Source organism: Bos indicus, chromosome 4 (genome assembly GCF_029378745.1).
Source record: "Bos indicus isolate NIAB-ARS_2022 breed Sahiwal x Tharparkar chromosome 4, NIAB-ARS_B.indTharparkar_mat_pri_1.0, whole genome shotgun sequence".
Lineage (NCBI taxonomy): Eukaryota > Metazoa > Chordata > Mammalia > Artiodactyla > Bovidae > Bos > Bos indicus.
The window spans coordinates 64,293,582-64,312,446 of NC_091763.1; the positions used below are offsets into that span (position 1 = coordinate 64,293,582).

General features: G+C 39.6%; 1 protein-coding gene and 1 pseudogene across 2 annotated transcripts in view; one reads left to right on the forward strand and one right to left on the reverse strand.

Moving 5' to 3' along the window:
• Nucleotides 1–1,996: 1,996 nt before the first annotated feature.
• The window catches only part of AVL9 (AVL9 cell migration associated), a 58,331-nt gene continuing 41,462 nt past the window's right edge, over nt 1,997–18,865 (reverse strand). For both annotated transcript variants that reach the window (XM_019958796.2, XM_019958795.2), the window contains 6 exons: nt 16,930–17,064; nt 14,727–14,946; nt 12,108–12,225; nt 9,544–9,597; nt 8,940–9,028; nt 1,997–6,544 (listed from right to left, as the gene is read on the reverse strand). In XM_019958796.2, coding sequence (XP_019814355.2) covers nt 6,429–6,544; nt 8,940–9,028; nt 9,544–9,597; nt 12,108–12,225; nt 14,727–14,946; nt 16,930–17,064 — 732 coding nt within the window. In that variant the 3' untranslated portion in view covers nt 1,997–6,428. The remainder of the gene's footprint in view (nt 6,545–8,939; nt 9,029–9,543; nt 9,598–12,107; nt 12,226–14,726; nt 14,947–16,929; nt 17,065–18,865) is intronic.
• On the forward strand, nt 16,332–16,892 carry LOC109557466 (large ribosomal subunit protein uL15-like; annotated as a pseudogene).

Sequence of the window (18,865 nt, forward strand, 5' to 3'; positions counted from 1 at the left end):
GATTATCATGTAGCAAGGGACAATTAAAAATACCCTAAAGTCTTAGGGAGATGAATCTGGGTGTGAGGGGTAGGGTGGACTGGAAGTAGGGAAACCAGTAAGGTGCAGGCATAATGGACCAGGAATGATGGAAGTGAGGGCTTCCCCAGTGGCTCAGCGGTAAAAAATCTGCCACAATTCAGAAGACATAGGACATAAATTCAATGCCTGGATTGGGAAGACCCCTTGGAGGAGGGCATGGTAACCCACTCCAGTGTTCTTGCCTGGAGAATCCCATGGACAGAGGAGCCTGCCGGGCTATACAGTCCACAGGGTCGCAGTTAGACACGACTGAAGTGACTGAGCACACATGCACAATGGAAGTGAAGTTAGAATGAGATGGAACACAGATGAGTTACTGAGGAACAGTGAGAACTCAGTGACTGAACAAACTTTCAAAAACTTATTTTCTGTCCTTCCCAGCCCTTCCATTCTAAAGTTAACGAGAGAGATTCTGCTTTACAAGGATGAGTGACCAGAACCACATAAGGTCAGAAGAGGACTAGCAGACACTGACTTGATGCTGAGAGCCTGACTGAAGGCTTCAGCATTCTCTGCAACTACTTGAGAGTATTACCAGGGAAGGGGTGGCAGCAGCGGAGCCTTTTCAGCAGCAGTAGAGTTGTTTGACTAGCAAGTTTTAAACTTTTCATTATGAAAATTCTCAAACATATACAACACCAGAATAGTCTAACAAACTCCTGTGTACTCATCACCTGGCTTCAACAATGATTAGTATCTTATCAAGTGACTTGCATCATTTTCCCCACAGTCCACAGCTCTGGGCCCCAGGAGTGAAGCTAGGTCCAGTGAAGGATAAAACCTACATTTAGAAATATATGACTTAGTTTTTGTATTCTGTGGGGATGTCAGTGGTTCCAAAAATAGGTATATACATGGGATCAAGAGCAACAAGTATGACCATTCAGTTCTCCTACCCCAGAGGCTCCCAGCCTGACTCCATAGTCATACAACGCATGTTACCTATGCTGATGACTAGACCTTAGCCATCTTGACTGGAGTGGATCAGTCATGTGACATGAAAGTCGAAGGCCAGTTGGCGGTTTGTCGATTGTAAACTTGGGACAGATCAGTTCTGTTACTGAGCAGTTCCCTGAGCCTGTGATTACTGCAGGAGGAGGGAAGCCCTTCACAATGGGTGAGTCCTTGGAAGAAACTGGCTCTATAATCATGCTCCTTCTAGATGTTGCCAGATTTGTTGATTATATCTCCCATCCTATGAGAATGAACGCCAGGCAACGCTGATCCAGGAGACGAAGGGGGACCATCCTCTCACCATGGCAGAGCCTGAAGTGTAGGTCCCTGGGAAGGCAGGTCCTAGGAAAAGGGGAGATGCCAGTAGTGTCGAGCTCTACTGCCTCAGTCACCTTGTCAGATCCAGGCAGCAATGGTCCACGTTGTAAGAACACTGGTACCTTAAACTTAATCCTGCACTCAAGGAAGTGCCCATTCCCGGGAGGGCAAAGAAACTTGTCTCCTTCTTTGAAGCTGTTTTGCAAAACAGCTGTAAGGAAAGAAACCATGGTACATGGAAATACATATGAAAATGTGTTAGGAGTCCTCAGTGGCAATGTCAAGGCTATTTTGAAGCTCACCAGTCCAGATGGAAAAATGAGTTGCTTGCGACAATGCCCCTGTCCCCTGGGGATTTCTGTCAGTGCGCATGTGACAAGATGTTCTTGCATGACCAAGCTCTGTTTGGCGGTATGCTGTGTAGCCCCAGGTTCTGAACATTCTTGCTGCAAGGGTAACCACCTCACAGACTCAAGTACCACCATAAGTAATTTCAAAACGACAGAGAAATGAGCAACGAGTCCTCTAGTTCTGCTAGTTTCCTAATAAACGAAGCTGGCCCTTCTGTGCATTGGTGAAACAGGCCAGAAACCACACAGAAACATGAAGGGTACTTCTAAGAAGACAGACCAAATACACTGTATGCAGGACAAACAGGATAATTTATTCTCATTTTTCCTTAAAAGAAGGATACAGTAGAAGTTTTATAATTCAGTATGATTAGACGTGATTTATAATTTTAACATAAAAAAAATGACAACAGAAACAAATAACTAGTACAAATTATAAAACTAACAGAGCAAAGAGAAACTACCTTTCTGATCGGAACATGTACCACAGCTATACTCCCTTAGAAAACTTTCTAAGTTTTCTAAGCTAAAACTTCTTAGAAAGGGATCGGAGGAAAGCCTTTAATCTCAAGTATTTAAACTATTCCTGTACCCACTAAATGTTTTCAACAACTTGTTAATCAAGTGCTTCCTAAATTTAGGAACCAGTGACCAAGTGGCCTGAAATAAGTCTTGATCTTATCTTTCCAGCTATAAATTATTACTATTTCAAGAAAACAAAATATTTTCTAAGCAACGTTAAGTTTTCTAAAAACTTCAATTACCTTTTCTGGCTCAGTACCTGACTGAAATGTTCAAATGTTCATATTGCACACAAAAAAATTTGAGCAGCATACTATATGAGTGTGAGAAGCTGATGAATATTAAGATTGAGGAAACTCCCTAATGAGTCACATTTACATGATTTAAATATATACTTTCTATATCTTTAATTAATATAAGTAAAAAGGTAATCTTTAGAACAGCACAGAAATACAAATGCATTAGTTTTATAAAATATATTCAACCCCTTATACGTGCAACAATCTTTTAATTTTGGAGCTGCCACATAAGGGAGCTAGTTTCTTCTCCTTCATATGAAAGCAGGAAGTCATGTGTACAAAGTTATTTATGTGAGAAGAATAAAGAAACACATTCCTTTTCTTTGTCCTTGACAAATATTTATGGAATGTTGGGAATTATGAAAAAACAATTCCAATGTTACGAAGCCCAAAGACTTGGAATGAAAAAACTCCTAGCAACACATTGCTCTACGTGGAATGAGACAATCTTCTAGAAACCAGGGCTGCGTTCTCTATCTTGTTTAGAGGGTACCACAGAACTGGGTGGGCAGACTGAATGCCGTGCCACTCTGAATACTCTGGCCACACAGTCAGAGCACGCCAGTGTCAATACCATCTCCAAAGTCCCAGCCAACTCCCCAATAGAATAACAGGCCACATTCATCGGCTACCATCCTAACAGGCTACTTTCCAAAACTGCTGAAGCAGGTAATAGTTCAAGGGTTCAGGATTAGTCCACTGGCCCCTCCCAGAGCTGGGTGTTCCTAAACTCATCACCACACCTCAGGGAAAATGGCCACTGGCTTGAACTTCCACTAAACCAAACCAAAATTTGCCTGCCAGGGAGACAAAGTTTCATTTTACAGCTTGTAACTAGCAGATGAAAAACCTAACTTCTTCATTAAAGAACTTGTGCATCCTTTAGCATATTAAATACTGCTCCCAAAATACTTTCATGCAGACTTTAAGAACCTGTCTCTCAGCTTTGCAACAATAAATGTCTCATCTCTCCCTTCAAAGTTTGTTTCCTCCTTGCCTTTCTAAGTAAATTATCCTTAAAAAAAATTCAATGTTTAATATAGGACTCAGAAAGCAAGATAAGATTGAGGAGATCAGGTTATATGCTCTGGTCTGCTGCCCAAGGATATTACTGCTGTGTTTCTTAAAGGAAAAAGTGGAAGAGAATTGTTTTAGGGTCGGAGGGCTGGCAAATCACTAACGGATTTGGGGATAGACTATTCATCCTGGTTACAAGAGCCAATGCAAATACAAAATAACCACAAGCCACACTTCGACAGGCAACTTCTTCTATTCATTAGCCTGGGACACTTGGGGCAGCTTTAGCCCTCTTTCCCTTACCTATGTCATCGTCATTACAGTGCCTAGTAGGAATTAAAGCCAGCCAGGGACTTTTTCCAAGCACTATCTTTAAGTCACCTGGATAGCAGAGAAGTGTCCACCAAGCTGTGGATGCAGTCTGTGTGCCTGGCGCACTCTGAAAAAGCCTGGCTGACCCTAGCTCCCTCAGGCCTACTTAAAACACTCAGTTCTCAGATGAAAGCACTGTGTGGCCAAGCAAAGCACTCATCTTTACCAGTGAGATGTCCACAGACGGCCACATCCGTGCTGGCTGCTACGGCTCACAGAGCCAGTGACTGGAGGAAGCTACTGTTTCCATGCTGCCGCTGGGCGGAGCCCAGAATCCAAACCTGAAGCGCAGGCCCCCAGGACCAGGGGCCAGGCCTCCTGCCTCTCCCTGTGCTGGCTGCCCTGGGGCCCCGCCAACAACGTGACAGCCTGCACTCCCTGAAGACCCCCATACCTCCTAGAACCTGAAAGAATAAATATAGTTATGGTCTTTTGACCGTCTCTATGACAGAAGTTCTATCTTCTGAAATATTCATTTTATGTTGAAAGCCAGTTTAATGACCACTGTAAGGGTGGAACTCTTAACTGGAAACGTGAAGAGAAAGTTCCATTAAGGTGTGCATTAAAATGGGGAGTGATAGCAAAGCAAAGTTAAATTTTATGTAACTATTTTTATTTCAATGGGATTCCAAAGTGGACTGGGCTGCTTTGAATGACAAGATATGAGAATTCACCCCAATCATACCAAATCAAACAAACTAAAGGATGAACCAGCAGCATGCTGGCTGACCCTCACAGCACTATGAACGCTATCTGATGCACTATCATACTCTAGCCAATGACGCGCCCTCATGAAACAACGAGATGTTCGTCTCAGTGCAACTTTAAAGTACCTTTTAAAACTTTTGTTCGGTACTACCTTCTTCTCTTCAAACAGTATTTTCCTGAGAAAGCTTTCCTAGAAGTAAAATTAATGTTTCCCACAATAAGCCCTTTATCATCAATGAATTCTTAAATTATTATACTCAAAGGGAAGTATGCTTTAGGTTTGTAGGACTTGTGTTAAAACACAAATTGGAAAATTCAGGGATATTTGGATTATGTCCCTATGCTTCATTTCACACACCCCAGTAGTGCTTCTTACACAAACATTTCTTAAAGGATAAATCAAATATAATCAAGAGTCCCCCTCCCTAATTAGGCCCCTGATTTTCTCAATACTTGTCACATCAAATGTAGATTATATTCACAATGTATTTCCCAAGTATCTTTTGTTACTGAAAAAGCAGTCTGTCGCCTGTAAGTACTCCCTGAGAACACCCAATCAGAGTCCCCTTGAAAAGCAAATGAGAGCTGAGCCTGGCAGCTACATGAGGTCTAGATGTGTAAAAATCTTCAGTTGTGAGCACACCTGTGTCTAACATGAACCCAGATGTCCTTCACAAAACATGACTAATGTCATGGCTGAAGTTTTTCTTCTCTCGCTTTTCTAAATGTGAGCCAAGATGAGAATTCTATTTAATATTTACAGATCATCTTTTCTTTTGTAAATGCTTTTGGAAGGGGGTAGACATTGATTACATGAGGATTTTCTATCAGGGAAGGAGGAAGGCCAAGTGCCTCGAAAAGCTTCATGAAGAGTAAGACTGAGAAAAAACCTGTTAAATCTGTAAACACCCAATGGAAAACCGTCCAAAAGAAGAAATAGAAGGCACAAACTTCGGGTTAAAAAACACATGTAAAGATTGCAACGTTACTACAGTCAACAGAACCCACCTAGGTCCTTAAAAGTCTTGCCCTAAATACACAGTTAAACTGTTTCAACTCTGCTGTAACCATCACCATGCTCATTCTTTGCACATCTACTTGAACAATTAGGAAGAGGAGGAAAGCACAGTGACACTCCTTGACACCTCAAAGCAAGTGTGTAGGGTGGGAAAAGGATACATTAAAATCACAAAACATTCCATCCTCAGAACTACCACCTCTGACTTCTATGTTCCAGGAGGAAGTGAATGACAAATTTGTTTTGTAGGTAAAGAACCCACAAACAAAAAAATCCTTATATAACTCAGCAAAATAACAGCAAAAGGTTGGATTGTATGGCCCCTCCACGCTATCAGAACATTTTAGGGCTCACTTTAGAGAAATTAAAATAGTAATATAAATTAATCTTAGCACATATAAATATCCATCTGGATATTCAAACAGCAACAACAGAACAAAACGTACATCAAGGAGAAACTTTTCTAAAGTAAACAAATGTATAATGTCAGAACTCAAAATTCATTAGAAGGTTCGCTGTGTGTTTTAATCAGGCTCAGACTGAAATAAACGTAGTCAATTTAAACCCCAACCTGGGAAGCCGTCCCAGCTGCGGTTGTGGTTTTCATCTTTTCAGTGTCCCATGACATTCATTTAGATAGAGGGCAACCGTCCATGTAAACAGTTCGACCTATTGGTCCCCTGCTGTGGACCTGCAGCCGATGAAGAGGAACAGTCTGGGAGCAGCAGACAGACAGGGGACGCTTAAAACTTAAGAAAGCGACAGCAGCTTCTGGGTGGCTTGCTCGGCTCAGGGTTTCCCGTCAGGCAGCTCAGTGAGACTCTGTGGAGTGGAACTGGTGAAAGTAGAAAGCCATGAAGACATAGCTGTCTTCGCACTGGAAAAAGCTCCTCCAACCGACTGGCCTGAGTGGAAAGGAGGGGAAAAACAGAAGGAAAATGGTCTTCACTTCTGTTAGGAGACACTGAAAAACCAATGCTACTTAACTGCAACACACTGATATGTTAATAGGTAGTGCAATAAAATTGACACTTCTGGTTTCAAAATAATCCCTTACCATGGGAATGTCTAAGAGGAACCTGACTGGGTATAAGATACTGCTCTCCTAAGTATTTTGAAAGTCTTTGGGAAACTTTTCCCAGGCTAGTGGTTCTTAAACGTCTTGGAGAGCTAAAAACAAACAAAAAAACACAACAAAACAAAACCAAACTTCTATGTGCTCTCTGTAACCCAAATCCAAGTTTATAACTGAAAACCACCTACAAGAAAGAGTTGTTAGGCTGCTTAGGGAAATTTGTTATTGTCATCTAAAATCATGTTGCATCACAGGACTTCCCTGGAGGTCCAGTGGTTGGAAATCTGCCTTACAAAGCAGGAGAAAACGGGTTTGATCCCCCATCGGGGAACTGGCATTCCACATGCCTCGGAGCAACTAAGCCTATGCGCCACAACCACAGAAAAGCCTGCAGCGCTGCAAGACAGGCCCGAAGCGCTCAAATAAATAAAATAAATAACCATGGTGCACCAAATTAAAACATACAGAGCTCTACCTGCCTGAGGTCTGTTTTGCTTTTAACAGCATTATCTCAAAAGCTGATGTTATAATGAAATTATTTAAGTTGAATCATACACACTCACTGTTCTTGGAGAGGGGAGTGTGCAAGAAGGGAACAGGCCATAGAATTTAAATATCAGCAGCATCACTAAAAATTAACTGACATCATATACCTTTGATGAAGTAGAATTTTTCTATCAAAAACAAAGAATTCAAAATAAGTCAAAGGTATAATATTGTATGGAAATAAATGCTTATATATTTAATTCTATTCCCTTGTACAGGGGTGACAGGACTGTGTACCCCGTGTTTGTCTTTAAGTCTGTAGAATAGTTCTCTTACCCATCTCCAGATGTACAGGACATTAGAGCTAGGAGGGCCCTGGCACAGAGATCACCTAGTTCTGGGGCTTTAGAGTTGTGTTCAGTAAGGGTTAGTCAGCTAACCTTTAGCTAACCCTTAGCTCTCAGGAGCTAAGGAATGAGATGGGCCCAATTTTTAATACTGATATTACAAAACAAATGTAGCCAAGTGTAAATAACCGGACACTTGAGATAACTGGGAGTTCCCTGTACACTGTTACATGATTTCTTTAAGTCTGAAATAGTATAAAAGTAAACAGTTAAAAATGTAGGAAAGAAGGAACAAGAAATTTCTTTAGAAAAAGAGATGGCTGCTACTGCTGCTGCTGCTAAGTCGCTTGAGTCGTGTCCGACTCTATGCGACCCCATGGACTGCAGCCTACCAGGCTTCTCCGTCCATGGGATTCTCCAGGCAAGAACACTGGAGTGGGTTGCCATTTCCTTCTCCAAGAAAAAGAGATGGAATAATCTTCAAAACAGCCAAAGTGAAAAAAGCTAGGTACAGAAGGATATACCTAACAACCGTTCGTCTGATTTTGGTATCAGGGTAATATACCCTCATAAAACAAGTTGGGAGGTATTACCTCAACCATTACTTTCTGAAAGAGTTTGTATAAAATTAGCATTATTCCTTAAGTGTTTGATAAAATTCGTAAGTAAAGCCACCTGGGCTTAGATTACATTTAAAAACTTGTAGCAAGCCTTTAAACTTTAACTCAATTATTTAATATATTTAGGGCTATTCAGATTTTCTATTTCTTTACTGCACTGGTTTTGGCAATTAGAGTCTTTCAAGGATTTTGCAGATTTCATCTAAGCAGTTGAATAACTGGCACAAGATTATTCATAGTATTACCTAATTATCCTTTTAATTTCTGTAAGATCTATAGTGGTATCCCCTCTTTCATGCCCAATACTGGTCATTTGTATCTTCTTTTTCTCTTTACTAGTCTGTAGAAGTATCATTAATGTGATCTTTTCATAAAAACAATTGTTGGTTTTCACTGATCTTCTTTACTATGTGATACTACCTTAAAAGACAGCTGCTCCTAATGCCTACTTTATTATTATATAAATAGTACTCTACTATTTATAAAGAACTGTGGGCAGCTCAGAGACAGAAAGAGAAATCCAGAGAAGTTTGATTCCTGATAACAGATATGACAACATTTGCTAAACTTGGTTTGGCATTATCTAGTGTCACAAGCATTGTTTTAATGAATAAGACCAAAATTAAAAAGAAAAACCACTGTATATTCAACCATCTTGCATTATTATGTGATACACACATCTCTGCAACTTTATGTTTTTATCAATGACATACTGAGGATAGAGAAGAGATGTTTTATGATTCCAATCTGTTCCTGCCTAAGACATCCTTACCAACAGCTTTTCCTGTTTGTACAACATTCCGACTTGTTGTAACCATGACGTTTCCAAGTTTTTTGCCACGCTCACTGTTTTGAACAGAACTGAGTAAAGGAGAGAAATGTTAAGTAAGTACAGTTAAAAAAAAAAAAATCACTCACATATACATTAACCACTCTATAATCATCCCCCAAATCAGAATTATTGAGAAAAGAAGATAAATAATTCATTATTTGTTATACATCAATTAATTTACTAATATTTTAAATACAGGAATTTTCAGAAAATTTTAAAAGAATATACAGATGAGCCAGAAAGTGGTGTAAGGACATAAGGATGTATGGTTATACATAATTTGTATGGTCATAATTTGCTGAAGTTACTTCACCAGAATAAAAATGGCAAATCCTGCTATTAGTTCACACCATTCTCCATGGAACAGCAGTGTTTTCATTTTGAAACATACACACTGCTGAGCTAGAGAACGTTATGCACATATTTGGTTACTATTTGAAGCACAAGTCTATGAAGTGGAGAAAAACAATTCCCAATTAGCGATGAAACACATGGCATGAATTCAGACAGAAGAACGTTCCTAGTATTTTCCCTAAATACTCACTGTGAGAATCTTAACTTCATGTCTGACACTGAGTACTGTCCTTGGAAAGGATGGCTGTAAAACAAAGTTTGAGTTTAGACTATGAGTGTCTCACCAGTGAAGCTGTAACACAGAGTTATCACAAGGAAGTGTCAGGAAACTGCACTGGGGTGACTCAGGCGGGCGGCGGTGCTCCAAACTCGACACCGGAAATAGGGCTCTGATCACAGCTCTCCACTCACAGTCACGCAGTCTCTCTCAGCTTATGTACTTTGCTTGTAAAATAGGTGTTTTTTTTCCTTGGGTGGGGTTGGTTTGTGTTAGTGCCGCCCTAATGTTCCTCTTTGGTCTGAGGTGGGGCCCAAGCACCAACATTTTAAAAAAGCTCCTGGGACAGTCAGGGTTAGAGTCGTTGACTTTGGACATGGCTTGATTCTGGCCATCTTATAAATGGGTGCTATTGGTCAAAGGAAGATTTAATCTGTGTTATCAGAAAAGCAACTCAAAGTGCAGATCTTAGGGAAACAGTATGTATAAAAATCAAGCAACCTGATCAACATTACACTATAAAACAAGGAATCAGTAAACATTCAGATTCTTATCTCATACACAGGGCAGGGGTCCTTCTGTCAATGTCTAACAAAGACAGTGACCAAAAAAAAAAAAAAAGTCACCCTGGTGAAATTTGCAGCCACTTATTAAAACATTAAAACGCTATTATGTGGCTAATTCACGTGAATGTATGGCAAAAACCACCACAATATTGTAAAGTAATTAGCTTCCAATTAAAATTTTAAAAATGCTATTATGGCTTTTCAAATGATAAATTTATTTACTGGTCACATTAGGCATACATAACAACCTCTCTTTTATCTGGATTTCTGAATCACCAGTTGAAAGCATTGAGAGGACTTAATTTTCTAATCTTTAGGAGTGGAAGAAAGGGTTTCAAAGATCTCAAACCTTACATTTAGTTTTGAATATTTCTAAATTATATCCCCTGATGACAGCTGAAGACTATCATCATTTCTGTTTTTAATTTGGTGAAAATACTGAAAATCTGCTGACTATCATATCTGCATAATTTCCGAATTGAATTTTCTGGTCTTTTGCTTCAGCTTTCTTTCTCCTCAACCTAAATAACCTCAGTTATTTACATAGTTTTAAAAGCACTATTTTCACAATCCTTTAAAACACATGCCAGCTAATCCTCATAAGGACCTGCATTAAAATCTGTAGCGCTGCTTCAAGTTAAAGGTACTACGGCAGATGGAGCAGCTGAGTAAAGATCTGTCCAGGCTAACAGAGCCCCAGGGGAGGAGACAGAGCTGTGAATGGCCACTCCCCCAGCACCACTACAACCAGCGCCACTGGGCAAACAAGCTCACATCCGTTTCTCTTCATTACTCTTTAGAACACAGACCTTGTGGTTAGTGAGGGAGAAGACTTTGAACTTAGACCTTTCATTTAATTCCATTAGTGTTTTTGCCTTTTAATTCTCTATGTTTTTACCACATCCAAATGGCAATCTAGGTTTCTGCCATAGCCCAGTATGAGGACAAAATTCACCAAAACTGGTCCTGAACCTAGTCATGGTTCTTGATGGATAAGTTTAGCAGACATGTTCTCCCAAGCCCTGCTTCCTTGCAGATGCTTCTGCAAGTTACAATGACGTAAATCCCTGGGTTTTGTGTGTGTAGCTCCACTAAAGCACATTCCCAAGTCAAGTTTACCCAAGTTCCTAAATAATATGGTAATCAGTACTAAGTTGATTTTTGTCATATTTTCATGAAGAAGTAAAGTTTAAAATACAATGATACACCAATAAAAAGTAATTAAAAAACACATACACCAAAAAAACACAAATGAAAACAAAAGTTCAATGTATACTTATATCATAAAGAAATTAAAATCCTTTAATTTAGAAGTTCCCAATATGTACACATTATATCAATTGATCTCCTTAGACTCCACTCTCCCATTTACATGGTATTTTTTTTCTTAATGGCCCAATTCTCTAGCACATTTAAATGCCTTTTACGTGGAATAAAGTCTTTGCCCAGTCAACAGTCAATATTATGACAGGTATTAAATTTTGTTGGATCTTAGAATCTGATATGGAAATGGCACCAGATTTTACTGATTATCTAGGAATTCAAATATTGACTTTAGTTGTTCACACTTCATATTTTACAATAACCTCTCAGTTTTAACCAGTGCTATTTCTCTCAAGGCTTCTATCTCGCTTGACCATTCTGCTGAGGCAAAAATCCAGAGAAAGGGAGGAAAGATCGATATGACATACGAGCATCCCCACAGGCTAAGACTTTCGTCTCCTAATTATACTGGAAGCTGGGAGAAATGTTAGTGCTTCCAAAATGCCTTGTGCTTTGTGAGTAAGAAGTGTGAATAGGGAAGCAGTTTTCAGCTGCTTCCCTGTACTTAGGAGCCTTTTTTATTAAAAAATCTATTTAAGGGATTCTTGAAGATATTCACAGTATCATCAGAGTTCAGACATGATTTTCTTTATTCAGAAACCCTTTATAAGTCAACCACCTCTATCACCCTGTAGAGGATGTGCTTACTTCGGATTTATTTCTGCAAGTGCTGGATGCTTGTTGCTGTTCCAGACCCTGTAGTTGTGAGTGTTCTTCCATGCTGTAACAAAGGTCGTCCCATAGTCCGATAAGATCTTTTCATTATCTGTCAAGTAAATATTTGAAAGTTGGGCTGGACTGTAGCCAGTCAGGGTTATAAAGATTAATAACCAATAACAGTAAAGAAATGGCTTTAGCCTCCCTGTCCCCTGCTGCTTTCTTGGGGACAAAGCCTACCAAATGTCAGGAATCTTGGGTCAAGTTCCAGAACCCTAGTAAGAAGCTATGTGGCTTTTGCTAAGTCACTTGATCACCTGGGATTTCATTTTTCTTACTAGAAAATAAGGGGGTTGAGCCAAATATTTTCTAAGGTTCCTAAAAACTCCAAAATATTTCCATGTTCTCCTCACCAAGGTAAGGAGGCATAGTACTATTTATTAAAAACTACAGACTAGAGTGGGTTAAACATACTGACATACATATATATATGGAGTAGGCAATTAGGGTATTTTAAAAAATCTTTTCACAAATACCATTTTCTAAGAAAGGAAATTAGAATAATTGGTTCTTTTTAGCCATTCTTTTTTCTTTATCTTACTATTCGGTGAAACTCATTCTTGAGCCTCCATGCATTTCACGGTCAAAATACTTAATAAGGGGATTTTCATATATTTAATGCATAAAACTTTTTGGCTTCATCACTATCAAGAGGAAGCTTCAATCCACAGTGCTTCTTCTACTTGGAAGAACAGACAAGGTTTGGAGAACTAATTCAAATGGCTATTGCTTCATATATTAATTCCAAGTTGCTTGCTTTGAAGGTGAAACATGTGACTTTCGTCGCTGGGAGAGGAAGAAAAGAACATTCATGGTTCTATATGTACCATAAGGAAGTGCTTTTAAGAACATATTCATCAATCAGCTCACTGGGCTAAATTTCCTTTAAAAGCTTGGGTGTGAACCAGACTACTTGGGTTGAAGTCCAGCTCAGTCTCCTACCAGGGGGAAGAGCAAGTTATTTAACCTCTCTGTGCCTCACTTTCTCAAATCTGTAAAATGAGGATGACATGGTATCTACCTCTAAGATTGCTGAGACGATGAAATGAGTTAGTAGATGTTAAGTGCTCTAAAAAAAATAAGGGTGGGTCTCCACACATGTTAAATGTTGCCTCTGAAAATACATAGCTACTGTGTACTCAGGAAAATATTTTTAAGAAGTAAATTAATTACTCAGGAACATACATGACTGGTGGAGACTTGGGTTTTCTTAATAGACAAACTGAGTGATTCTGGGTTAGAGGATTTAATTTGGGGATCTCAGTTGCTACAATTGTAGAAGAGGCAGACACTTAAAAAAAAAAATCCCATTAACAAATAAGGAGTCACTCCATAGATTTCTTAATGAATGAAGAACATGCCTGAAGCCTGGATTTAAAACTCTACAAATACTATCGGAAGAACTAATCTAGGAGGTGGCAGCAGTGGGGTTGATTTAAATATCTACGGACACCACAACACGAAGGTATTTAAACACTGTGGAATCATACACTTATAAATGGTTAAGACGGTAAATTGTATATGGATTTCACAATTTTTAAAAAAGCAACCTGGAAACAGTTGGAGAGATCTTTGAGAAGCAGGAAAAACAGAAGCTCCATATACTTTTAACAGCCTTACCACCATCACTACCAAATCTGCTGCTGCTGCTAAGTCGCTTCAGTCGTGTCCGACTCTGTGAGACCCCATAGACGGCAGCCCACCAGGCTCCCCCGTCCCTGGGATTCTCCAGGCAAGAACGCTGGACTGGGTTGCCATTTCCTTCTCCAATGCATGAAAGGGAAAAGGGAAAGTGATACGACTCTTAGCGACCCCATGGATTGCAGCCTACTAGACTCCTCCGTCCATGGGATTTTCCAGGCAAGAGTACTGGAGTGGGGTGCCAGTGCCTTCTCCGACTACCAAATCTACTGATTTGCTAATATGCAGGGTGGCAGGTATCCCAGGTGTGAAAGCTCACTGCAGAGCTTCATTTTCTCCTTGAATATATTCGTTTCTATGGGGAATGAGAATTTTAACACAGGAGTGATTCTATGTTTGCCTGATCCATTTTAAACATTTAATAGGGATACTGTTAGAATGGATAAATTTGAAGGTTTAATCATTCAGAATGTGATCTGCAATGATTTCTACTTTTTAAATTTTTTTTTCCATCCCTCATATATCTTAAAAACATGTAAGCAGTGTTTATAAACAGCACTCAACTACTGATATATCCTTCCATATGGTGGGATACTAAGTCATGTAAAAAGTGATGAAGATCTGCATTTACTCTCTTGATACATGTTTATATTATAAAGAAAAACTAAGCTATAAAAAACATGAAAAATGGGATCCATGTTTGCAAGAGGACTACCATGAACACTACAAAACTAAAATCCAAAACATATGCATAGAAAAAGGTCTAGAAGGATATGAATTACTCAAACTGTGAAGAGTAGTTAATTCTATATGTGTGGAGTGACAGGTAATTTTTCTGATTACTTTATTTCTTATGCAATTCAAAGCATCCAGAGTTACAAAATGAGAAAGTGACTGTGAGCTCCTTACCTAGCTGCAGTGTGGCGGCCAACAGCGCATGAATATAGACTGCAAACTGTGCTCGGATCCACTCGTCACCTCCCTCCCAGCCCGTGCCGTCCAGGAAGACGTCGTCCCGGTTCTCAGTCACATGCCTCACTAGGTAATCTGCGAACCTTAGGTCTGCAGTGGTTGGATTGAGCAGCTTCCTAAGTTCTGGATCATGGATCTGGATCAGAGCTTCTTCTACCTAGAGGGTACCCAGGTACAAGTCAGAGTCTGGGCATTCATGCAGACATCCATGCCACACTTTAACTACTGGGAAGTCGGAGTTGGAAATAAAAAATATGAATAATAGCATTCTCAAAAGATGAGCCTAAGAAAGAGAGGTTTTTTATTCTGAAGCTGTTTCTTATTTTTCACTATTTAAAAAAAATGCTCATTTTTTGTTCTTACATGCATAAATACTTAATTTTGAATTATAAAAGTGATTCATGTTGACAAACATTTTGGAAAATATAGAAATGTACAGTAAAAATCACCTTTATCATACAAATAGAAATGAATACAATTAATTAAATACAATTACTAAAAATTTTTGCTTTGACCACGCACAGATACTTTGGGGTATATTTATTATATAATACTTGACACAGAAAGAACTATATGTAACTTACAGGTTAGTTTTAAAGTATAATAATAAATAATCATCAGCTTGCCAACCAACTAGAATGTAACAATAATGTTTAAGAAAACTCTGTGGTCCTTTCATCTATATCCTCCTGTCTTGGAAGGTATGATATATGTATTTTTCTCCCTCAATATTGGGATCCATATAGCTTTGAATCCCAGATTTTTAATTTATTGTATTATAAACATTTCCCCAGGAAGCACATTCTGGTACTTTCTGTTAGGAACTACAGAAACCTTAGGGTGGCTGAAATCCCCTCCACCCATTTATAAAAATTATTTTAATTGTAAAAGTTAACAAATTATTTATACTTCTATATTAATAAGATATAAAATGTTTATCTCTAGCTCCTTCCACTTGATATTGGGGCATATTAAACAAGGTAGAGGTATTTAAACTATTTAAATGATAAACACACTTTTATTGTGAGACTACAGTAAGACTCGGAGAAGGCAATGGCACCCCACTCCAGTACTCTTGCCTGGAGAATCCCATGGACGGAGGAGCCTGGTAGGCTGCAGTCCATGGGGTTGCGAAGAGTCCGACATGACTGAGCAACTTCACTTTCCCTTTTCCCTTTCATGCATTGGAGAAGGAAATGGCAACCCACTCCAGTGTTCTTGCCTGGAGAATCCCAGGGACAGGGGAGCCTGGTGGGCTGCTGTCTATGGGGTCGCACAGAGTCGGACACGACTAAAGCGACTTAGCAGCAGCAAAGTAAGACTAGATTGCCTTGGTAGGAATCCTGGCTCATCCACTTAGCAGCTGTCTGATCCCCTCTGTTCCTTAGCTTCACAGGTGTGATATGGACAGTAACAATGCCTATCTCACAGGTTGTTATGAAAATTAGATAAGTTCATATACCTAAGGTGCTTAGGATGCCTGGCAAAGGAAGCAATTATGACCACTATTAGTGTTGTTACTATGCCCCAAATTCCATTTAAAAAAGAAAAACAGGCTCTTTCGTCTAGGCCGCCGACATGCCATCCAGACTAAGGAAGACCCGGAAACTTAGGGGCCACGTGAGCCACGGCCATGGCCGAGGCCGCACCGGCAAACACCGGCAACACCCGGGAGGCTGAGGTAATGCTGGTGGCATGCATCATCACAGGATCAACTTCGACAAATACCACCCAGGATACTTTGGGAAAGTTGGTATGAGGCATTACCACTTAAAGAGGAACCAGAGTTTCTGCCCGACTGTCAACTTGATAAATTGTGGACCTTGGTTAGTGAGCAGACACAAGTAAATGCTGCCAAGAACAAGACAGGAGCTGCTCCTATCATTGATGTGGTGCAATCAGGTTACTACAAAGTTCTGGGCAAAGGAAAGCTCCCAAAGCATCCTGTCATCGTGAAGGCCAAATTCTTCAGCAGAAGAACTGAGGAGAAGATTAAGGGTGTAGGTGGGGCTTGTGTCCTGGTGGCTTGAAGCCACATGCTGGGAAATTCATTAAATGTTAAGTGCTTTTCAAAAATAAAAAAAGAAAAAAGAAAAACAGGGACCAGCAGTCAAGTATCTGCACTCAGATGTCAACTTACTTCCACAATGGCATCACTGAGGTGTTTCTGTTGTCGAAAAAGGATGTTAGTAGCTCCAGCAACAAATCCTCGAATGGTGACATCAGAGAGAAGATGATGCTGCTGCAATGCCATATAAGGCAAACACAGATATCCCTATGAATTACAAGAGTAGAAAATGTTAGAAAAGTAATGGAACAGCCATGTCTCTCATAACAGCTGGTGTTTTGGTGGTTCCGTCACTAAGTTGTGTCCAACTCTTTGCGACCCCACGGACTGGGCCATGGTAGCCCACAAGGCTCCTCTGTCTATGGGATTTTCCAGGCTAGAATACTAGAATGGGTTGCCATTTGCTTTTCCAGGGGATTTCCCCCACTCAGGGATGGAATCTGGGTCTCCTGCATCACAGGTGGATTCTTTACCAACTGAACCACCAGGGAAGCCCCTCGTCAAGCCTAGACAGCTAATAGTAGGAAAGGAAAGTTCCAGTCTTCCTACAACCTCATGCTATTCCTAACACAGCTGATCTTTGAATCAACACAATAATATACCAATAATAACAACCACAGGTCCTGACTGTATTAAGGCCAGTTAATTGCTAACCTGCTCCATTAATGGTCAAATCTTGGCAAGGTGGTCTAACATGAAGGTTTGTCTTGTGTGACCTCTTGGCTTTCAGTTCAACTTAAAAGCTACTATATATATAAGCTAGGGTTTTTTTTTTTTTCATTTAGGAATGAAGTACTAATATTAAGCCCATTAAAAGTCTGCCGTTTATTAGAAAGCTGTTCCTTCTTCCAGTAAAATTTTAAAACACAGGCATTTGCACATAACCACCAAAGTACTCTTGTGAGAATAGCAAAGCACTGCATGGCAATTATTTTACTGTCCTATAATTTAAAATGATACAGTATTTCAAGATATTTGCTACTAAATGTTCAAAGCAAAAATGACCATGGCAGTAGTTGTGTATTTAAAATTTCCAGTTGAATTGCATTTGAAAATGCCATTGCCCTGAAATTTATATTTTAACTGCCAAACCACAGCAGGGAGTTAAGTGTACAAAAAATAGCCTATATCCTGAGAAAAAAGGAATGCTAACACTGGAATGATGCACTGAAGGAGTAAATGGAATTTCTGCTGAAAAATTCTAAATCAAGATAGGTCTCAACAAGTGGCATAATTTGTGTATAAAGTCAGGAGGGAGGACTCGCTGAACTCCTGAGTTTGTTTTCTATCAAGTTCGATGACAGCTTTATTTATTTGTTATCCTAATCATCTTTAAAAAAATAAAACAAAACACCGAACCACAGTTATCCAGATAATGTCTTGTTTCTACCATGAGAATTTCTCTGAGGGAAGGAGACACTATTTCTGCTACTTCATGTCCTTCGCTATGTCTAGGATGTACCATACCGCCAGCTATTAGGAGAAGACATGAGAGAAGACTTCCAGAAGTTGGAATACATGTCTGGTAAACTGGTTTCATTCTCCTTCTTGACAATGTTTTCCTCCCCTCTATAAAATGCGAAATAGCAGAAGCAGCAAAAATAAACCCATGTCTATGCCTTACACATATTCAGTATATTATAGTGCTTCTCAACCCACGCCCTCTTGTGACTAAAGGTGGAAAGGACCCATGCTCATGCCAAAGCACTCAAACGGCTGGCAGACTCATGGGTCATACTTTACCTTGTGTGCTGCGTATTAAAAACTTGTTACCTGTTTCTTTTTTTTGGTTACCTGTTTCTGAACATAAATACTACAATGCTGAATGCTCTTTAAAACTTTATATGGACTCCCCCGAATACTCCTACCTCCCCAGCCAGGACTGAGAATCCTTGATAAGGGCACTTTCAGAACTACCAATATTTACAAAGATTGATTCAGTTGCTCATAGTATTGCATTTCACAACTGATTCTGTTAAAGAAGAAAAGTCTGTTGTCAACAGTGGAA